Source organism: Oryx dammah, unplaced genomic scaffold (assembly GCF_014754425.2).
Source record: "Oryx dammah isolate SB20612 unplaced genomic scaffold, SCBI_Odam_1.1 HiC_scaffold_21, whole genome shotgun sequence".
NCBI lineage: Eukaryota > Metazoa > Chordata > Mammalia > Artiodactyla > Bovidae > Oryx > Oryx dammah.
In genome coordinates, this window is record NW_024070205.1 from 75,516,642 (window position 1) to 75,540,381 (window position 23,740).

At 41.2% G+C, this 23,740-nt stretch overlaps 1 protein-coding gene across 2 annotated transcripts in view; it reads left to right on the forward strand.

Moving 5' to 3' along the window:
• The first annotated feature begins 5,466 nt into the window (after positions 1–5,466).
• Positions 5,467–23,740, forward strand: part of NUCKS1 (nuclear casein kinase and cyclin dependent kinase substrate 1) — a 32,301-nt gene continuing 14,027 nt past the window's right edge. Inside the window, exons 1-2 of one of the 2 annotated variants that reach the window (XM_040262964.1) lie at positions 5,467–5,777; positions 23,004–23,053. In XM_040262964.1, the coding sequence (XP_040118898.1) occupies positions 5,761–5,777; positions 23,004–23,053 (67 nt within the window). In that variant the 5' untranslated portion in view covers positions 5,467–5,760. The remainder of the gene's footprint in view (positions 5,778–23,003; positions 23,054–23,740) is intronic. The other variant, XM_040262965.1, reaches the window with a different exon arrangement.

A 23,740-nucleotide genomic window follows, 5' to 3' on the forward strand; every position in this document is an offset into this window, starting at 1 on the left:
CCTCAGAGTCATCCCAGTGCACCAGCCCTGAGCACCCTGTCTCGTGCATAGAATCTGGACTGGTGATCTGTTTCACATGGTAATATACATGTTTCAGTGCTGTTCTCTCAGATCATCCCACCCTCGCCTTCTCCCACAGAGTCCAAAAGTCTGTTCTTTACATCTGTGTCTCTTTTGCTGTCTCGCATATAGGGTCATTCGTTACCATCTTTCTAAATTCCATATATATGTGTTAATATACTGTATTGGTGTTTTTCTTTCCAACTTACTTCACTCTGTATAATAGGCTCCAGTTTCATCCACCTCATTAGAACTGATTCAAATGCATTCTTTTCAATAGCTGAGTGATATTCCATTGTGTAAATGGACCACAGCTTTCTTATCCATTCATCTGCCGATGGACATCTAGGTTGCTTCCATGTCCTAGCTATTGTAAACAGTGCTGCGATGAACATTGGGGTACACATGTCTCTTTCAGTTCTGGTTTCCGCGGTGTGTATGCCCAGCAGTGGGATTGCTGGGTTGTATGGCAGTTCTATTTCCAGTTCTTTAAGGAATCTCCACACTGTTCTCCATAATGGCTGTACTAGTTTGTATTCCCACCAACAGTGTAAAAGGGTTCCTTTTTCTCTGCACCCTCTCCAGCATTTATTGTTTGTAGACTTTTTGATAGCAGCCATTCTGACCGGTATGAAATGGTACCTCATTGCAGTTTTGATTTGCATTTCTCTGATAATGAGTGATGTTGAGCATCTTTTCATGTGTTTGTTAGCCATCTGTATGTCTTCTTTGGAGAAATGTCTGTTTAGTTCTTTGGCCCATTTTTTGATTGGGTCGCTTATATTTCTGGAATTGAGCTGCAGGAGTTGCTTGTATATTCTTGAGATTAACTGTCAGTTGCTTCGTTTGCTATTATTTTCTCCCATTCTGAAGGCTGTGTTTTCACCTTGCTTATAGTTTCCTTCATTGTGCAAAAGCTTTTAAGTTTAATTAGGTCCCATTAGTTTATTTTTGCTTCTATTTCCATAACTCTGGGAGGTGGGTCATAGAGGATTCTGCTATGATTTATGTCAGCGAGTGTTCTGCCTATGTTTTCCCCTAGGAGTTTTATAGTTTCTGGTCTTACATTTAGATCTTTAATCCATTTCAAGTTTATTTTTGTGTATGGTGTTAGAAAGTGTTCTAGTTTCATTCTTTTACAAGTGGTTGACCAGTTTTCCCAGCATCACTTGTTAAAGAGATTGTCTTTTCTCCACTGTATATTCTTGCCTTCTTTGTCAAAGATAAAGTGGTATAGGTGTGTGGATTTATCTCTGGGCTTCCTATTTTGTTCCATTGATCTATGTTTCTGTCTTTGTGCTGTACCGTACTGTCTTGATGACTGTTGCTTTGTAGTATAGCCTGAAGTCAGGCAAGTTGATTCCTCCAGGTCCATTCTTCTTTCTCAAGATTGCTTTGGCTATTCAGGGTTTTTTATATTTCCATACAAATTGTGAAATTATTTGTTCTAATTCTCTGAAAAATACTGTTGGTAGCTTGATAGGGATTGCATTGAATCTATAGATTGCTTTGGGTAGTATACTCATTTTCACTATATTGATTCTTCTAATCCATGAACATGGTATATTTCTCCATCTATTTGTGTCCTCTTTGATTTCTTTCATCAGTGTTTTATAGTTTTCTGTATATAGGTCTTTTGTTTCTTTAGGTATATTTATTCATAAGTATTTTATTCTTTTTGTTGCAATGGTGAATGGAATTATTTCCTTAATTTCTCTTTCTGTTTTCTCATTGTTAGTGTTTGGGAATGCAAGGGATTTCTGTGTGTTAATTTTATATCCTGAAACTTTACTATATTCATTGATTAGCTCTAGTAATTTTCTGGTGGAGGCTTTAGGGTTTTCTATGTAGAGGATCATGTCATCTGCAAACAGTGTGAGTTTTACTTCTTCTTTTCCAATCTGGATTCCTTTTATTTCTTTTTCTTCTCTGATTGCTGTGGCTAAAACTTCCAAAACTATGTTGAAGCAGTGTCTATCTTTAAACCTGGCTGGCTGATTTTCACGCAGCCACAGAACTGGAAGTGCCCGGCATGGAGTAAGTGCTCAAAATTTTTTACAAAGTTCCCAGAAATTATAGCATAGCCTTGAAGGAAATGGGTCTTTGTTAGGGGTAGGAAAGAACCATCAGACTCACTGCCCCCACACTTGTCACTTCTTATTGTCTTTAACATATGCAGGGGAGAAGGAAAAGGCTAATTCTCAAAATGTAACTAAAATCATAGGGGAAATTAAGCATTGGGTTCCCAAAGCCATTAAATCTCATTTCCTGGGAGAAAGAGTAACTGTCTTTTCTGTCTCCTGAGCCTGTTTCATTTTCACAATTTTGTATATTGTCTCTTCAAGGTTAACTGACAGTGCATGTGAGATCTAACGTGCCAGATGATTAGTGTCTGTCTTCAGTTTCCTACAGAGTGGCTGTGCTTGAGACAGGTGTCCAGGGGAGATTGTGTGGGGATGCACTGGAGGGATCTGACCTTGGAGGTTGCATTTCAGATTCTCCTGACAGCTAGGGAGACAGTTCTAGGGGTCTTGCAGGCATAACTCTGTACTTGCTCACTAAAAAGTAAACTAGAAGTTCAAGTCTTCTTCCTTCCTGAGAGACAGTGTTTGTTGAAATACTGAGTGAAGGGACTTCCCTGCTGATCCAGTGGTGAAGACTCCCCACTTCCACTGCAGGGGGAACAGGTTTGATCCCTGGTTGGGTAACTAAGATCCCATGTGCCACACAGTGCGGCAACAACAACAAAAAAAAAAGAACAGTACCTGGAACAAATGAAAAGGGTATCCAGTGTTTTAAAAAAAGAGGAAAAAAGAAATACTGAGTGAATAAACAAGCAAACAGAAGCTATTAGCCGAAGCTAAGGAGAGAGATAGGATATGACCCTCACTTTGGAAGAGGAATAGCCTTCCGTGGCCATCTGTACATAGGCCTGGAAGTAAACAACAGTGCCAAGGCCCAGAAAACCTGTTCTGAACTTTCTATTTGCCTGGATATGTAGATTGGTCAGTTCCTTTCATTGCCTAATAAATGAATAACAAGAATTCCTCTGCCTCATCTCACAATAACAAATAATGGTATTTGCTAAATAACAGCAATCTGACCTACTAATAGAGCTTCCAAGAAAGTCACCTGTGACTGCGCCACGCCAGCCTCTGCACTGGCAATTGTGGCAATAATGGATGACAATACTTAGTCAAAACATATTTGGACATCCACCTAAGACTACCACCAGAAAAAAAAAAAAAGACTACTATCAAAAAACACCAAAACAAGGGTTTCCCTGGTGTCTCAGGGGTAAATAACCCACCTGCCAATGCAAGAGACATGAATTTGATTCCTGATCCAGGAAGAGCCCACATGCTGCGAAGCAACTAGCCTGTGCGCCACAACTATTGAGCCTGTACTGCAGAGCCAGGGAACCGCAGCTAATGAGCCCATGTGCTGCAACCACTGAAGCCCACATACCCTAGAACCCATGGTCTGCAATGAGAGAAGCCATTACAATGAGAAGCCCTTGCTCTGCAACTAGAGAAAAGCCTGTGCAGCAATGAAGACCCAGCGCAGCCAAAAGTAAATACATTATAAAACCAAAAAAAGTGTTGGCAAGATACGGAACCCTTGTGCACTGTTTGTGGGAACGTTAAATAGTGCACCTGCTATGGAAAATAGAATGGAGATTCCTCAGAAAAATTAAAAATAGAGTTACTGTATGAGCTAGGATTTCCACTTCTGGGTATATATTCCCAAAAATTGAAAGCAGGTGCTAGAAGAACTATTTATATATTACATTCACAGCAGCAATTATTCACCATAGCCAAAATCTGGAAGTGATCCAAGTGTCCACTGACAGAGGAATGGATAAACAAAATGTGGTGTATACATATAATGACATAGTATTCAGTCTTTAAAAGGTAGAAAATTTTTATACATGCTTCAACATGATTGAACCTGAACAGACATTATGGTAAGTGAAATAAACCAACCACAAAAGGATAAATACAATATGATTCCGCTTACGTGAGGTTCCTTGCAGTAGTCAGATTCATGAAGACAGGAATAAGAATGGTGGGTACCAGGGCTCAGGAGAGAGGGACTGGGGGATTAGTGTTTAAGTATAATGTTTAGTTGAAAATATTCTGGAGATGTGAATGTACTAATGGTATGCTTTCTTTTTTAACTACCAACAACATTCACGGGGGAAAGGGTGGTGTGACATGGAAGAGAAAATATAACTTGTTTTACGCTTTACTGGTGGACTGTGCTATTCTTTTCCCTTAGGGAAGCCAGAGTGTACAAGGGGAGACATTCAGGAGGCAATAGTAAAGGTTTGGTTTGTTTGTTTATGGACTGTGGCTTCAGTTGGTTATTAACAGGCTGCCTGTAACAGGGATTGAAGTCTGTTTTACAATGGTTGGGTAAACCTTGGCCTTTCCCATAGGGATCCTGAGCTCTACTTCTGAGAGTTCTATGCTTCCAACAAATGTTCATAGATTTAAATGGAACGATCTGCGTTACCCTCAGTTATTTGACTTGAGTCTTGAGCCAGCCCCTCCCCCATCCCCACCAAGGAATTAGGAATATGAATTTACTAACAACAAATACTTACATTCCGCTTACTGTTCCAGAGACTGTCCTAAAGCCTTTTAATATATCAACTCATTTAACCCTAACAATCCTACGAATTCAGTACTGTTGCCCATTTTACATATGAGAAAACTGAGGCACAGAGCGGTAAAGCTATACACCTATTAAGTGGTGGACCTGAGGTTCAAACAGAAAAACCTTCTGGCCCAGCGCTCTTGCTCCTAATTTTTAGGGCCCTGAGGTCCACGACTGGGACGTTAATGACCCTGAAGTGATCTCAAGGTCCTGAATGGAGAATGGAAATTGATGGTGAAGTTTTTCCTTGACTGAGAGCCTGCCTCCCTGCTCCAGCAGTTGCTGGGCTCCTAAGGTCTAACGGTGAAGCAAAGCGAAGGGGCTTGTGGGTTTAAGGTCAAAATTTTTGAAGCTGTGAAGTTTCCCTCCAATTCAGAAGCAGCCCCTTGCTGACGAATCAGCTGCCTAGCCCACAGGTTTTGCTGTCAGTGGAGTTTATAAATGACCAAGACAGGCGAAATGATGTATCATTAAGCTAACATTAAATAACACGGAGCCCTTCATAAATCTTTTTTCTCAGTCGTCCTAAGGCGCGATCCAAGACGAATCTGCAACTCCGGAGTGGCAACCAGGGGGCGGGACGAGCAGCGACCATTTTTGTTTTGCGGCCGTGCGCTCTCAGAGAATCTTGACAAACAGGACCTCACGGAGGAGGTGGGGCCTCTCCGCGGGCGGGGCGGAGCCTGGGGGGCGTGATGATTCAAACGGACCAATGAGCTCCGCGCATCTGGCAGGAGCTGCCAATGACCGGTCGTGCTGGGGCGGAGCCCACAGGCCCTAGTGGGTTCGGTAGTCCGGCGGCTTTGGCGCATTTTCGGCTGGTTTGATTCATCCATTTTGAAGAGACTGGGGAGCGGGGGGCTCGTCTGATTAAGGGGCCCTGAACCAGGGAGCGGCGGAGTCTGAGAAGCCAGCAGCTCGGGGCTCGGCGGCAGCGGCCTCCTCGGCCGAAGTTGGGGGGGGGGGGGCGCCGAGCGCGCGGGGGGGGGGGGGTCCTGGTCTTTGGCTCCTCGACTCGGTCCTGTTTCGACAGCGAACATGTCTCGGCCTGTCAGGTCAGTGCGGAGTCCGAGGCCTGGAACGGGCTGGAGGGGGCTGGGGTGAGTGGTGAGGGAGCGGGGGGAGCCGAGGCGCAGCGCCGGCCTTCTCCGCGCCGCGCGCGGCCTCCTCCCTTTCGGGCCCCGCGCGCGCCCCTGAGCGCGGGGGGCCTGGCTGGCGCGCGGGGCTGCGCGGGGGCGGCGGCTGCGCGCCCGAGCTCGGGCTCCTCCCCGCCCCGCGCCGCTGCAGGGCCTGGGGCCGCGTTGCCGCCTCCCCCACTCGCCGCACTGGGGCGGGCCGGAGGGGGAGGGGTGTGAAGTCGGCGCCCCCGCGCAGGCCCCACCTCCTCGGGGCCGGCCCCTCGGGCTTGGTGGCTTGGCCCGGCCTCATTGGGGGTTGGGGCAGAGACGCCGTGGAGCGCCTGCCCCGCGTGGGGGTGGGGGGAGGCGGCCCGTTCTCTCCAGCGGACGGGGTTGCTCCCTGCTGGGCGGGAGGGGCCGCGCTGCCGCGGGGGCCCGCCTCCGTCCTCCAGGGTCTCTGCAGGGCCCCACCTCCCGGATCGGGGCCGGGCGTGGGCGGGACGCGTTCTTTTCCCCTCAGGCGGGAGGAAGAGTTTGGGGCTGGGCCCTGGCGCGGACTGCGGCCTCTGCCCCGCCTGGGGCTTTCTAAACGGGGTAACCCCCCGCACCTCCCATCCCGAGTTCGCTTCCGGCTCCCGTCTAGAAATGCCCTTCCTCGGGGAATCGTCCCTGCTCAGAGAGGTGCGGGTCAACTTGCACGGCCCAAATCCCGAGTGCTCGTCCTTCCCGTTACCCGGCTCTCCTCTCACGTGGCCGAACACGTTCGGGTGTGTTTGAATCTTTTCACCGCCCGAGTAACTTTAATAATAAACGGGCTAGGGTCGGGCAGTCGTTGGACTTCATTCTGAGACTGTCAACAAGTTTGCCGTTCCCCAGCGCCCGGTGGAATCGCCCTCTGCTGTCCTGGCTATTGTATGGAATGTGCCATTTATGGAGGGGTGTGGCTTAATCCAATCTGGTGCGGCCTTAAGAAGGAGCGCTGTTGCTAATAAATGTTATTTTTAACATAATGTCCTTGAGGCTGTCAATGTAAGGATTGGCTACTTGGCGTAGTGTTTTCTGGATAAATAGGTTTCGTTTTTAGGTATTTTAACAGTTTCTTCCCCCTTCTCCAGTCCAAGTTTTGTGAGAAACGGAAGTATTTTGACCTAGAGCTGTAAAGGGAGGTTTGGAACCCCGGAAAGGGTTTTTAAACGTTGCACACCGTTCTGTCTCCAGACTAGACTGTCCGCTCCATCTGGTGGTGGTCTGGGACTGCACACTCCTGCGCTCCGGGTGGGCGTGAGGAGAGTGCTCACTACCTACCTGACAGCCTTTCTGCTTAATTTCAACCCGCATCTCTGATACCTTACCATCGCCACCGGGAAGAGTTCTGCCTGCATTTTGGCACGGAGTCTGAATCGATATTTCAAATTATAGTATGCATACTTTTTTGCATAATAATTAACCGGTGTATCCGGTCAATTTTCGTAGACTATTTTCTTTCGGATCAGAACAAACAGGACAATTATCATAATAAAGATTTATTTCACCTGGATTGGATCTTCTGTCTTCTGGAAGTAAATTACTGCGTGATGAAAATGGATTTATTTTTCTCTACCTTCTAACCGCAGTTCACTAGGTTTTGATGACTTTTCACTGTTGTAACTTAACTCCTCTGCCTGAGTTTGTGCCCCCAGATTTATATGTTGGGACAGGAACATCTTTTATCTCTTGAAAACTTGGATTTTTAAAAATATCACCAGGTGGGAATAAATACATTAAGCACGTTCTAATGCATTTTTTGGTAGGCATTGGGATTTGTGCACAACTTTTTTCTTAGTATGTTAAAAGTAATTTTTTTAAGTGTTTATTTGTCCCTAATTGAAGAATGAAGTTAAATATATTGTAGACTTTTTTGAGTCACTTTCAAATTATTAATTTCAAGCAGCTTGGTTTCTGATTATATATTTAGTGATGAAGCCTCTTTGTAACTGTCTTTTAAGTCTTTTACGTACTCTTGATCAATAATAAAGCAGAAATAATTAAACTTGAGTTTGGTGGTTTGTTAAATTTGCAATAAAAAAGTTCTGTCTTAGGGAAGTGCTTTTATTTCAAGGTGTAATTGAATCTGTTTACTCTAGGGAATGTAACCAAAAATTACAGATGTTGACCCAGTATCAGAATGATCAACTTCGTTTGAAAACAAACCAAAAACCAAAAAAAGCACGTGTTGGCTAAGTGTCTTTGCAGCTTCTTTAGGGATATGTTTCTGTCCTTAGGCCTGTATATAATTTTGAGGGTTTTCTGGTTTACGTTTTTGACTGTTTTAATGTTAACCGAAGCATTTAAAGAAGAGTTAGAAATGTACTAATGGCTGCTTGACACTAGTTTCCAAATGAGTGGAATTGATCAGCTACGGCAGGATTTTCCACAGATGTGTGCGCCACACATATCTAAGTAGTTTTGTTCAGGCTGTATTGCTCTCTTCACCTTTTATAGTATATGACTCACATATAAATGAGAGCTCAAATATTTTAGGTCTTGGATTCAAGTTTATAGCATAAAATTACAGTCTTAGAGCCAGAAAGAAATTGAGGCAAATTCATCTTGCAAGTGACTTTATGTGGGGACCTGGACAAGTGAAGTGCCTTGCGTCATCCGCTAATACATGCCAATATTGGGCCTAGAACCTAGATTTCTTAATTTCCAGCCCTGCTTACCCTCATCCTCCCCCTTTCCACATAAATGTTCTACCAGATAAGAATTGATGTTACTTGACTATATGACACTTTGAACTTTTGTTTTTATGACTCTTATCCTTTGGGGTAGGGACTAAAAATGCTACTACTTGTAAAAGATGAAAAAGAAAGCTCAGATTTACTGACTTGCCCAGACTAGAAAGTGGGTTTTTTGAAATTCGGCTTGGTGTATTCTCCAGAGATCCCCTCTTATTGAAAATACTCCCAAGTCACTCAGATCAATCTATTTCTCCTTTCTTCATCTTGTAAGTGTACTTGATATCATGCCTCTTTTTGTTTAGTACTTGAGATTGCAAAGAACCTTTAACATTGAAAGTTAGATGTGAAAGCATAGGCTCTTACATACTGATAAAAATAGTTTTGGTCTTGTTTATACTTTTGTTGAAAATTAACAGCTTTTCCAAGATTTCAAATTGCTTTATTTTCAAAGAGAATTTTGTTTGGAATGTGTCTGGATTTCTTAATTTTTTTTTTTAAAAAAGACACTCTCTTACCGGGAAATTAGTTTCAAAACGGCCTGTTAAAGGGAAAAACTTGGAAACCTGAAAATTTTAGATAGTTTGGATTTTGATACCAAGTATACACCATGCTAAGTCGACTGTGACTAGCTGGCCAAGCTCCTCTGTCCAAGGGATTCTCCAGGCAAGAATACAGGAGTAGGCTGCCATTCCCTTCTCCAGGGGATATTCCCTACCCAGGCATCAAACCCAAATCTCTTAACGTCTCCTGCTGCATTGGCGAGCCGGTTCTTTACCACTAGCGTCACCTGGAAAGCCCCCAGGTAGACACAGGAAGATACTTAAAAATGTCATATACTAATAAATGTGGTTTTAGATGAGCCTGGTTCCTTGTATCTCATCTTATTCTCTATGTCCAGGGTGTGCGTGTGTGCATGTGAAAGTGTGATTTTTATTAACCTTGAATCTGTACATTGTTAACTTACATGTCACTTTCCTCTAAAAAGACAAACTCTTTGTAGACTTTACCTTCCAAAATATCTCACATAACTTGCAAAGCCTGAATAATGGAGGAGTTAATTTTGTAACAACACTTAAATACTCAAACATTTCCCAACATATATATATTTAATGTGAAAACTATAATAAGACAACGCTGGGAATTCCCTGGTGGTCTAGTGCTTAGGACTTGATGCTTTAACTGCGATGGCCCAGGTTTGATCCCTATTTGGGAACTTAAGATCCTCCTGCAAGCTGTGTGGCACAGCCAAAAAAAAAAAAAAAGTGTTTTAAGTTTGATTTTAGAGAAATTAAATAAACATTTAAAATAAATAAACATTTACTAAGTATAAATACAGAATCACATACTCCACTAGAGGATTTCACTTTATCTTGTGTTATCCTTATCACCCTGTAATAGAACAGTTTTTAAAATAACAGATGACAAAATAAGTTACAATAGTACGTTACTCAATGTCACAGAACTATCAAACAGAGCCAGTATTTGAACTGAGATTTTCTGAGTACAATGCTGGCATTCATTCTGTGGTACCACTCTTTCCTTCCAAGTGTTTGGCATGAAGATGGGCAAATGTGACTTTATTTAATCATCTCTAATGGTGAGTGCATTCTGTAGGCACCGGTGGTTAAGATTTATATAGAAAATAGTTGAGGGGAAATACATGGCCAAAATGTTTTAAATAGCGATCTGTGTTTTTTTCCAACTCCATCTTTAACTTTCAGAAATAAGTGAATTAAAAGCATTTTTTTAAAAAAAAACAACTAGAACTTCAGCTTAGTCCAGTACCATCTGTTTGAAGTGATAACTTTGAAGTCAAGGAGCTAAGGTGTAGAAATAATAGTAAAGGTAGATTTAGGCTTCATGAGTCTTACTTATTTAAGTCTCTTCCAGATTTGTATTGTATTTGATGACACACCAAATGTATTACAGGTCCACAATCCTTAGTTTGAAACCATTTGGGGACTATATGTGTTTGAGAGTTCAGTATTTTCAAAACTTGTAAGCAGGTAGCAAGATTTAAAAAAAAGAAGTAACAGGGTTCCTATACTGAATATATAATGTACTATCACCAGTCTGGGGTAGTGCTTCTATAATGAAACACATTAATCTCTGGTAAAACCTAGGAATTTTCACACTAAAATTCTAAAAATCCTCTCATTTGCCCCTCATATGTTTACCACCATATACATTAAGAAAAAGCTTGGTTTTCAGAACTTTTTGAATTTCCAAATCATAGATGAGAGAATGGACCTTTTAACAGTGCAGTCCCTTTCTCAACCTTTAATTTTAGGAAAAAATCTTGTCCCTTTAAGCAAAGTATATATATTATCCCTATTTTGTATGTGAGATAGCTGAAACTTAGATAAATTGGCCAAGGTGACCTAACCGTTAAGAGGAAGCAGGAATTCCAATAGAAACTGTGGCCAGTCCAAAGCCAGTGTGATCAGTTCTGTGAGTCACTGCCTCGGGGCATTACTCACGTGGTAGCAGCACACTTTGCCATCTTTGGAGGCGTTTAGTTCATAGCAGGACTTTGGTGGACACGACCAATTTTAGAGTAAGCTGGGGAGGGGTGTGAATGGAGAAAAGGAGAGTTGGGGGGCAAGAGTAAGAGAACATGCGAAGAGGTTCATTAAAGGAAAAGAACACTTGAATGCAGAGGAAAACTCACTGAAGTAGTGTGAGGCTTTTGTGGGAAGAAAATAGCATGGCTTTAAGTGAATACAGTTCATAAGTCGGCATTTTTCCCCTGACCAAAGTAAGTGAATGGATTCCAAAACCACCCAAAGGACACCACAGGAAATTAATGGGCTCATTTTACGTATACACATAGATGCAAGAATGCCAAACATAGCTAACTGAATCTAGTATGTATTAAAAATATCAAGTAGAATATGTCCCAGAAACAAAATGTAGAATCTTTCACTGATTTCATCATATTATTAAACAACCAAAGGAGAAAGACCATAGCATTTGAAAAGGTTCAGCACCAATTATAAAACTCATTAGTATACTACAATTAGTAGGAAATTAAGATTAATAAATTGGAGTTGATTTAACTTGACAGAAGTTATAAGTTAAGGTAAGTGGTTGAGTTTTAGTGATTGAAATCATTTAGCAATACAACTCATTAGTAAGGAGAAAGTAATTTGGAATAAAGAAAGGGAGATTGGTTTTACTTATGTTTTTGGTCTGTTTTCCCCAGAAATATAAAACACAAGGCCACCGTTCTGTGTAGCTCTGGGATACCAACCCAGTTAACATCCACATTACAGTCCATGTGAATGGTGCCTCTGGAGTTGAGAGTTAATGATAGGCAGTCACATAGAGTTTGCAAACTTGAGTCACTTGAACTTAATGAAGTTGTTGAGTATCCTGTGAAGTGTTACTTCTGTTTGCCTTTTTAAATTCTTAGCTGCAAAGGGAAATAAACATATCATTCTGGATTATGAAGAAGTGGCTTCTTGGATTGTTGAGTTTAGAAATAAGAGACTGCAGTATTGTAGACAGTAAGAGAAAACATTTGATCTAGCACATGACAACTTGATCAAACTGGGGCATCCCTTTGTTTTGTCTCAAAAAATGTATTCCTATCTAGGTTCTAGAAAGTAGAACTGATTGTTACAGAATTGCATTGCCATATTTTTGAAATAACTAGTATCTAAATAGTCAGAGGTGTTTGAAAAACTTTAGGTTGCCAGAGCATTTCAACTGGCTATATTTTCAGGTGCTTCTTAGTATCTTTTGAACTGTGCACCTGTACAGTTACCTGCAAAGCAAGGTGATCTTCAGGAAGATTTCATCTGTCCAGATAAAATGACCCAGAAAGTGAATTTCTTAAACTTAGCTCCACTGAGAAGTAAACATCCAGCCATCTATTCATTGGGCTGAGATAACAGACTATCTTCCACAGAAGCTACAACTGGAAAGATCTATAATAGTTTATAATAATGAGTAAATATAAACTAGAATACTCTTCTGACTACTGCTCTCCCACTGAGCTCTCTAAAATCAGACCATCAGACTCTGCTACTTGGGGTTGCACTGTTTAGAGGGAAACATCACGCTTGTCAGGAAAAGCTGTCCTTGATTTACAACTTTAGAGCCTCAAATAAGGACTTCCTGGGCACAGAATTGACATCTACCTTAACTTCTTTGCCAAGAAATAGGACCCAAGGTCCACTTCACAGTCTAAACCTGATGAAGACCCCTTTTCACACAGTCCTACTGTGCTTTGAGCCCATCAAGACACTGATTCATTTAAATTTCACCTAAATTGTACCCTTCTCCAAATCCTTTTCAGTTTTCCTGTTGGGTTAGATGCTCCACACTTCTGATGTTCCATCATCTTTATGAGTCAGTAAATCTGACTTTCTTAGGCTACAGATTTGTCCCTGATAGTTGCATTGAGACAACTGGAAGAGTCCACTGAAGTTTCCAAGACTTTGCTGCAGACAGGACTCTACTTGGTAATGTGCTCATCTGAGACCCCTTTAATCTCAACTGCTTGAGGTTTACTCTTCCTAATTGTATAGTTTTTGCACTAAACTTATGTTTGGAAATGTTTTCCTATATGGAGGAACTGAATTTATTTGGGGAGTAAGGAGTGCCATCTAATAGTTCATATTTATTCACCTGGACTGAAATATTAGCAAGTTGATAAAAGGTTTAGGAGGGAATTGTAATAACTATCTAATATATATCTGGCTCATCATTCACAATGCCTTTATTCTCGTGCAGAAGTTAGAAATTTACTTTTCCCATTTGAAGAACCGAGAACTCTTTCCTGTAACGTTCTTGATTTTTTAATTTTTATTTAGGATTTTTTACTTTCTTGTATCTTGTGAATGGTTTTGAATTCTGTTTAATTGTAAAAAGCAGAATGATATAAGATACAGTTAAAGCAACATTTCTCAGCCAAAAGAGACATGAAGCTCAAAGATAAGCAATTGTGAGAAATTACCCTTAATTGAATTTATGTATCTCAGCTTCTATGAACTAACTTTCTTACATCCTGAGAAAATTTGGCACATGAATAATCTTGAGAGAAAAATAGAGGTAAAATGTCCTAAGTTTTAAGGGGAGAGTGGATAGTGATTAGTGATAAGCAGAAATTTTCATATTTAGCCTTGGAGGAAAGTGTGGAAACTGTCACATCAATTTTAAGGGCTGATTTGTGGAAGAAAGTTTAGAGTTAGACCATGGTAATACCAGGAGCTAGACAAGACAATTGGTGCGTGGACTTAAGAGGCAGATCTCATGGCGCTGGAAACTTCCGTTGTGGAGTTTTCTTAGAATTAGTAGCCTTGGGAGATCACGGAGGTCCTCAGTCAAGCCCTCACAGTACACCTGTTACTAGGATGGTGTGTTTTGAGTAAGACTGGGCTAGCGGTCAGGTCCAGTAGTTCCAGTACCTGGTGGTTGATCACCCTTCCCCCTGATCCCCACAGGCCGCTAACCTTGGATAGGCTTTATGAGTGTTTAAGGTTAAAAAAGTGATTTTCTTGAAAAGAAAATTTCTAACTTCTGCATGAGAATAAAGGCATTGTGAAAAGATGAATTAAAGTAGGAAAAAAAATGTTACACTTTTGTGGCCACAGATTATAACTGTTTCTTGTAAAAGTGAAAACTACTTTGGAAATCAGTATATTCTAAAGCAGTGGCTCTCAAGACATTTTTGATGGGGTTCCTGTAAGCAATAGTTTTGACATTGCAATTTTGTTACACGTAAACAAACGCAAAAACAAGCTTCAGGCCAGTTATTTAGGTATAATTTTCTCTAATATTTTCTATTTGCTGCTTTTTCTTTTAAAGAGCTAGTTACAGGGAATTCCCTGGCGGTCCAGTAGTTAAGGCTCAGTGCTCTCAGCCCCTGGTCAGGGGGACTAATCCCCCACCTGTGTGGCAAAAAAAAAAAATAAAATGCTAGTTACACATCAGTAAGGGCTTCACTTTGGAACAATGGACTGGTTCCAAATTGGGAAAGGAGTACATCAAGGCTGTATATTGTCACCCTGCTTATTTAACTTGTATACAGAATACATCATGCAAAGTGCCGGACTAGATGAAGCACAATCTGGAATCAAGATTGTTGGGAGAAATAGCAATAATCTCAGATATGCAGATGACACCACCCTTATGGCAGAAAGCAAAGAGGAACTAAAGAGCCTCTTGATGAAAGAGGAGAGTGAAAAAGTTGGCTTAAAACTCAACATTCAGAAAACTAAGATCATGGCATCCTGTCCCGTCACTTCATGGCAAATAGATGGGGAAACAATGAAAACAGTGACTTTATTTTCTTGGGCTCCAAAATCACTGCAGATGGTGACTGCAACCATGAAATTAAGACATTTGTTCCTTGGGAGAAAAGCTATGACAAGCCTAGATAGCATATTAAAAAGCAGAGACATTACTTTGCCAACAGAGGTCCGTTTAGTCAAAGCTATGGTTTTTTCGGTAGTCATGTGTGGATGTGAGAGTTGGACTATAAAGAAAGCTGAATGCCAAAGAATTGATGCTTTTAAACTGTAGTGTTGGAGAAGACTCTTGAGAGTTCCTTGGACTGCAAGGAGATCCAACCAGTCAATCTTAAAGGAAATCAGTCCTGAATGTTCATTGGAAGGACTGATGCTGAAGCTCCAATACTTTGGCCACCTGATGTGAAGAACTGACTCATTGGAAAAGACCCTGATGCTGGGAGAGACTGAAGGTGGAAGGAGAAGGGGATGACAGGATGAGTTGGTTGGATGGCATCACCAATGACTCGATGAACATAAATTTGAGCAAGCTCCAGGAGTTGGTGATGGACAGGGAGGCCCGGCGTGCTGTGGTGCTTGGGGTTGCAGAGAGACACGACTGAGCTACTGAACTAACTGAATGGCTTCCCAGGTGGCTCAGTGGGTAAAGAACATGCGTGCAATGCAGGAGACACAGGAGTTGTGGGTTTGATCCTTGGGTCAGGGAGATCCCCTGGAGGAGGGCGTGGCAACCCACTCTAGTATTCTTGTCTGGAAACTCCCATGGACACAGGAGTCTGGCAGGCTACGGTCAACAGAGTCACAAAGGGTTGGACCCACCCGACTGAAGTGACTGAGTACACTCGCAGGCATACATCAGTAAATTGGCTTCAGGACCCAGTAACGGGTTGTGACTGACAGACTGAAAAACATTGTTCTAGATATTTACCACTTACATGATTAGTGGAAAGAGCTATGTTAGCTGTTTCTCAAAACTCAGATAAACTAAATTCTAGAAAATTAGCTAGGTATTTCTTCCCTGCATTGACCAGAGGAGTGTGATTTCTTCAGGGTTACAAATGGAAGGATAGTCCGCTTGAATGAGCTAAACAATGTAAGTTGTTTCTAAGTTCTGTCTGGTTTTCCTTGAGAAAATGATTTTGTGCTCTTTAAGTAGTATAAAGCTTAAGGTGTCAACAATTAAATGTGTGTTTCTATTTTAAAGTTCTGCTTCCTTGCCTGGAATTTGACGTGAACGTTTGTTATAGATTAGCATCAGATTTTGGGGTTTCGTTGTTTTCTCATCTGTAAGGTTAAGAGGGTTAGTTGAGATCATCTCAAAGGTGTGGTAATTTTCATCTCTGAAATACTGTTCATTCCCTGATAGCTCAGTTGGTAAACAATCTGCCTGCAATGTGGGAGACCTGGGTTCAACCCCTGAGTTTAGAAGATTCCCTGGAGAAGGGAATGGCTACTCACTCCAGTATTCTGGCCTGAAGAATTCCATGGGCTTGCAAAGAGTCGGGCACGACTGAGTGACTTTCACTTCACTTGATCTTTAGAATGTTATTCAAATATTATTGACTTGGTCTTAGATGGTTGCTGCTATAAGAAAGAAAATATATTGGCGGGGGGGGTAGACTTAACTGTTGTTTAGTAGAAGGAAGTTGATGATCAAGAGAGAGGAAGAAAAAAAAATCCTATTGCTTGAGTTAGCCATTTTTGATGCCAAAAATAGATCTTTTCTTGTTCTTTGTCTAGCTTCCAACTTTACCTTTCATTTTTGCATTTTGCTGCTGCTAAGTCACTTCAGTCATGTCTGACTCTGTGCGACCTCATAGACGGCAGCCCACCAGGCTCCGCCGTCCCTGGGATTCTCCAGGCAAGAACACTGGAGTGGGTTGCCATTTCCTTCTCCAGTGCATGAAAGTGAAAAGTGAAAGTGAAGTCGCTCAGTCATGTCTGACTCCTAGCGACCCCAAGGACCGCAAGCCCACCAGGCTCCTCCATCCATGGGATTTTCCAGGCAAGAGTACTGGAGTTTTGTACTTTATACCAATGCAAAAGTGAGGACTTATCTCAAAGCCCTCTGGTGGTCATCCAAGAATTGGTTCATGTGTAACCAAGTTACCTCTAGAATCTAAATATAGTGATTATATCAGCTTTTAAAATAAGAGCAGGCACATAATTGAAGTTTTTGTGTTCCTATAGTTTCTATTTTAAACATTTGTTTTCCTTACTGGGTTACAGTTCTGTTTTCTAGTATAAATTTTTAGACTTATTTAGATGGAACTCCATGTGATTTGAGTGATAGAAATTGATCGAACTTGCTACTTTCTCTGGCCTAAATGGTAACTGGAAACTTTATCATAGAGTTGGAAATAATGTTAAAATACGTATTTTGACATTGCATTTTAGTGAAATGAACAACAAACTCTTCCGAACACAATCTTTCTAAATAATACTAGAACCAGACACAATGTTTTTAAGAGGAGTGATTTAATCATGCTGTTCAGATAAATAGTTCAAGAGTGTTGTGTAATCAGGTGGGTTCAAGATTGCAGTGGTGTTCTGGATGGAACAGGTTAGTGCTTACAAGAAATAATGGCTACTGTTTATTGGATAATTGTATGCCTGGCACTCACAGCAACCTTGAGAGACAGGTGTTGTTATTTGTCTTACAGGTGAGAAAACTGAAGTTCAAAGAGGGGAAGTAACTGGGAGACCCAGGATTTAAACCCAATTTTAAAATCCATGTTTTTAACTTTTATGCTATATTGAAAATTTTAAATTTAATTTATTTTAATTGGAGGATCATTGCTTTACAATGTCTGTATTGGAAATTTTGTATTGTCCTCCCAGTGTGAGTTTTTGATGTTCATTTTACACTGAAGAATTGGTTTTGGCATTTGATAGTTGCTCCAGTGGTTTAGACTCCGTGCTTTCAGTGGCATCATAACATGTTTGTAGTTTTCCTGTGTTGAAAACTAGGATAGAAAAAAATATATTGATATGAAATATGGGACTTCCTTGGTGGTCTAAGGACCTTGGTGGTCTTTGTTGCCAAAGCAGGAGGCTAGATCAAGGAACTAAGTAAGATCCCACATGCCATGCAGCATGGCTAAAAAGAGAAAAATGCACTAAATAATTTTTTGGCTGTGCCAGGCGACTTGCAAGGTCTTAGTTCCTTGACCGAGTATTAAACCCTGGACCACTGCGGTGAAAGTACCAAGTCCTAAGCACTGGACTGCCAGGAAATTCCCCTTTCAAATCTCTTAAATCTAAAGTTTTTTAGTTTGGAGAAAACTGAATTTTCTTTTGTTGTTCAGAGCAGTGGGATTGAAAGTCTGATAGGTTAAAACCTCCACTGGCACATACATCCTCCCTTCTGTTGCCCTCTCTCACCCTAATCCTTTGCAGAGGCCAAATCCATTCACTCAACAAACCTTCCTTGAATCTGATGTTCTAAATGAAGGAGAGACGCCTCTGTCCTCAAGAAGTTCACGTTTAAAAGGGGAGACAGACATCAGTGGTTTATGTAGTATCAGTAAGGGATTAAAGGTGTTAAGAGGTGATATTGTAGCTGATATGAATGAGACTGATAACATAGCATTCTAAGCAAGGTAGCTGCAGGACCAGGTGGTTAAAAAAAAAAAGAAACCTGATTCTTGGTTGCCTCCTGGTGTTGATTGTTGCTGCTGCTGCTGCTGCTAAGTCGCTTCAGTCGTGTCCGACTCTATGCGACCCCCTAGACGGCAGTCCACCAGGCTCCCCCGTCCCTGGGATTCTCCAGGCAAGAACACTGGAGTGGGTTGCCATTTCCTTCTCCAATTCATGAAAGTGAAAAGTGAAAGTGAAGTCGCTCAATCGTGTCCGACTCTTAGCGACCCCATAGACTGCAGCCTACCAGGCTCCTCCATCCATGGGATTTTCCAGGCAAGAGTACTGGAGTGGGGTGCCATTGCCTTCTCCAGACTTTAAGGAGATTGGATGATTAACCTCTAGAGTATTTTCTAGAAATAGATTTCTAACAGAGCTCTTAAAATTTGGCCCTAAGAGCAAAAAGTTCAGAAAATATTTGGGTGCTTACCTTTTACCTGTTCTGTAGCACCAGTGGGGACATAAGACATAACTGTTAGCTTCAAAGAGCTCAAATTAGTGAAGAAAATTAATGGTACAGCAGTATGTGTTTAGCTGTGTGATGCCCAAAAGGATCATTGACTATTTGAATTTGACAGTCATATTTTTCATTAAACTTTGATAATTGTGTTTAATTTTACAGAGCAACTTTTTAGATCTGTCTAGCAACTTAGGTCATCAGTTCCAACAGCTGAGGAACTGGGGCCCAGAGAATAAGTGATTGGCCTGAAGTTCTAGAACCAGAACCTGGAATTCCTCTTGGCAGATTTTGTATTTATCACTACATAATTCCTTTCTAAGGAGTGTTTCTAGGGATCTACTAGAGAAGTGTAACTATCATTAGCAAGCTGTTAGAAAGTTCTTTATATTGAACCCATACTTAATCTGACCACCAAATGTAATGTGTTTTCCCTTTTGCAAGTTAAAAAAATCCCAATTTATTCAGTTGTCCTTCATATGAAGAAGGAAGAAGGAGGAGAAGAAAATGTCTACCCACTGCAGTATTCTTGCCTGGAGAATCCCCATGCACAGAGGAGCCTGGCGGGCTGCAGTCCATGGGGTTGCAGAGAGTCAGACACAACTTAATGATTTAAGAACAACAGTGATCCTTTTCCATTATGATTACTTGCCTTTATACAGTATCATAGGATATGTCTATCGATCCCTGGAAATTGTACCGCATTTTAGCTGCAATTCTACCAGCATGGATGACCTAAAATTATTATACCTGCAGTTTGAGAATCTGCACATAATTATTAGAAGTTGAGGTTTAAAACTCCCTCTCCTGGATCCTTTCCCCCTGCTTCAGTGTCCCATTTTCTTTGATACTAAGTAATGCAGAAAATGGTCGTCTTTGCATTGGGTTCATAATGTTGTTTTTCATGGTGTCTGTCATTAAAAATCACTATTTTGCTAGAACATGAATATTTACTAGCTCCCCAATAGTTTTTTTTTTTTTTTAATTGTGGTAAAGTAGCATATTTACCATCTTAACTTTTTTTCCCCGATTCTTTTATATGATTTTATTTATCTGCTTTTGGCTGTGCTGCATCTTCGTTGCTGCGAGTGGGAGCTGCTCCCTAGCTGGGATGCTCAGGCGTCGCTGCAGAGGCTTCTCTGGCTGCAGATCCCAGGCTCTAGGGCTCACAGGCTTCAGAAATTGTGTACACGGGCCCGATAATTGTGGCGCACAGACTTAGTTGAGCTGCCACATGTAGGATTTTCCTGCATCAGGGATTGAACCCGGCCTCCAGTATTTAAAGGCGGATTCTGTACCACTGAGCCACTGAGAAAGCCCCATCTTAACCATTTTTAAACGTACGGTTCAGTCGTTAAATACATTCACATTTATGCGCATTCAGTCTCTAGAACTCTTATAAAACTGAAACAATACATACCACTGACTTTTCCATCTTCCTCTACCCCACCCCTGGCACCCCTTTTTGTCTCTCTGCATTTGACTAGGTAACTCATGTAAGTGGAATTAATAGTCATGTTTTTTAAATTGACTTTCCTAATAGAATGGTATCTTTAATATATAAACTCAGTTTCTTAAAACATAGTTATAATATATTTTATGATTTTGCATCTTGACTCATTGAGGCAATAAAGTCAGAAGACAATTCATTATTGGTAGACTAACGAGAAACAGTGCACAATTCCTTACGAGTCCTTTTTCTCTCCTAAGAGTGTCCACAGGGCTTCCTGGTGGCTAAGTGGTAAAGTCCTGCCTGCCTGCACAGGAGGCACGCGTTTGATGCCTCATCTGGGAAGGCCCCACATGCCGCAGAGTAGCTAAGCGCAGGGGCCGCAGCTCATGAGCCTGTAGCTCTCAAGCCCGAAGGTCCTAGTGCCTCTGCGCCATAACACAAAGCGCCCTTACCACAGGTGGAGGAAAACCTGTGTACAACAGAGACCCAGAACAGCTTGAAAAAGTGCGGCCGTACCTTCTTGCACATCTAAGCCCCGAGCATGTGTTCAGAATTCACTCCTACTTTATCATTTTTGCATATTATATAGACATTGCACCTATACTTGAATTCTGACTGCCCTGATTTTCCTTTTAAATGGTGTCTTAATCTATTGTTGTGCTGTTATTTAGTCACTAAGTTGCGTCCGACTCTTTGCGACCCCATAGACTAGAGCCCACCAGGCTCCTCTGTCCATGGGATTTCCTAGGCAAGAATACTGGAGTGGGTTGCCATTTCCTTCTCCAGGGGATCTTCCCCACCCAGGGATCGGACCCCGGTCTCCTGCATTAGGTGGATTCTTTACCATTGAGCAACCTGGGAAGCGTGTTAACCTATAAAACTAGGAATAGTCCTCAGCTTAGGTTTAAGTGTAGTTGGTGGTATGTTTCTCCTAGTTCTTTCAATTCGTTTGTTCAATTTCCCCTTAGTTACAGTGCATCTAAGGTTCTTCTAAAGGCCAGGCTGTTTGGATACTAACATGGAAGCTCTTATATCTCTCTTAATGCAGAAATGTTAAACTTCTGGGTTTAGAATATGAAGTAGAAAAATGGGAATTAAATTTGTCTGAGATATTAAAGATGCTTTACCTAGGAAGAAACACTTTTTAAAGTACTTTTAAGTAGGGCTTCCCTAGTGGCTCAGAGGTTAAAGCATCCACCTGGAATGCAGGAGACCTGGGTTCAATCCCTGGGTCGGGAAGATCCCCTGGAGAAGGAAATGGCAACCCACTCCAGTATTCTTGCCTGGAGAATCCCATGGACAGAGGAGCCTGGTGGGCTACAGTCCACGGGGTCACAAAGCGTCGGACACGACTGAGCGACTTCACACACACATACACACACACAAGTACTTAAAGCTGAGTGCCAAAGAATTGATGCTTTTGAACTGTGATGTTGCAGAAGACTCTTGAGAGTCCCTGAACTGCAGTCAATCCTAAAGGAAATTAGTCCTGAATATTCATTGGAAGGACTGACGCTGAAGCTGAAACTCCAATACTTTGGCAACCAGATGCAAAGAACTGACTTGTTGGAAAAGACCCCGATGCTGGGAAGGACTGAAGGCAGGAGGAGAAGGGGATGACAGAGGATGAGATGGTTGGATGGCATCACTGACTCAATGGACATGAGTTCGAGCAAGCTCTGAGAGTTGGTGATGGACAGGGAAGAGGGCCTGCTGCAGTCCATGGGGTTGCAAAGAGTCAGACACGACTGAGCGACTGAACTGAAAGGACTTAAAAATCACTGAGACTTAAAAATCACTGAGCCAAGCAGATACATAAACTTGTTCCTTTAATAAATGCTCTTTAGGGGCGCTTCCTTGTGGTGTACTGAGTAGGAGGACTCCGTCCAGGCTTTCACTGCTGTGGGATGGGAGCAGAGATCTGCACGCTGTCAGGTGTGGCCCCAAATGCTCTCTAATAAAGAGCATCTTTATCTGTCTATTTGGCTGTGCCATGTCTTAACTGCAGCATAGGGAATCTAGCTCCCTGACCAGGAACCGAACCTGAGTTCCCTGCATTGGGAGCACTGAGTCTTAACTACTGGACCACCAGGGACGTCCCAAAGAACAGCTTTTGAATGAATCAGTTTCTTCCATTCCCTTCTGTGTAAAGCTTAACTTACAGTCACCACAGTTTGTATATTATAACTGACTGTATTATATTTAAAAGCTAAGACACTTTGCCGTGAAAAAAAATTAGTAGTAACCTTATTTATCAGGAATATATGTGAATAAAATAACATTTACAGTTTTGGTTTGTGTGCATATGGTGTCAGACTCTGTATATAAAGAATATATGGTACTATGGCTCATTTCTCCATTTTATGTACTCCTGGGAGGTTGTTTTGTTGGAAAGGATAATATTTGAGCTATCCCTGAGATAAGCACTATAAGAATTGTCATTTGAAATACTTTTGTTTTAAGCTATGCTTTCCTATAACACAATGTGACATTCTTTTGGCTGAGGTGACAGCTTTTTGAAAAATAAATTTCAGAGAGCGAGTTCTAATTTTGTTTATGAAATAGAAATGTGTGTTCTAATATCTTAGAAAAGTCCTATATTTTTATGATCTTGCTTAGAGTCTTTTCTTTTTACAGAAATAGGAAGGTCGTTGATTATTCACAATTTCAGGAATCCGATGATGCTGGTAAGTTTTATGATTTCAGTAAGTAGTAAATTGAACTGATTAGTGGAAGAATACCCAGCTTATTTACACTTTTTTTTTATTCTTTTGAAATAATTTTTAATTTTTAGACTATTTTGACGTATATAAATTACATCAGTCTGTGTCACTCAAAACAAATGTTGAACCTGCATGGATTTTAATTTTTCCTTCGTAAATCATTGATAATAAACACTTCAATAATTTTTTTTCTTACTAGTTTTGGAGTCTAAAGTTTAAATGTTCAATAATTCTTATACATTGTTTATTAGTTAATATATCTCCTGCTATAATCACAATAAAACTCATACCTTGTAATAGGGAGCATGTATGTATTTTGCATGATGAAGTAAGATGAGAGTATTTTGTGAAACACCTTTGATTTGTGAACTAACTAGAGAGAGGCTAGTGTATTGTACATCTTAGCCATAAAAGGTTTCTTTAGAATATGTCCTTATTCTCATTTTCAAGATGTGTTTACTGTTCTTTTTTTCTTTATTTTTTTAATCTAATTTTACTTTATTAAGATAATATTATATGCTTTGGGGAAATGTGGGAAATACAGCAATGTATAAAGAAGAATAAAAAAAGAACATAATCCAACTTCCCAGAGAGAGTTGCTAAATGTTTTTGTTTACTCATTTAATCCTTAGCTCAGTCCTGTTAAAATGG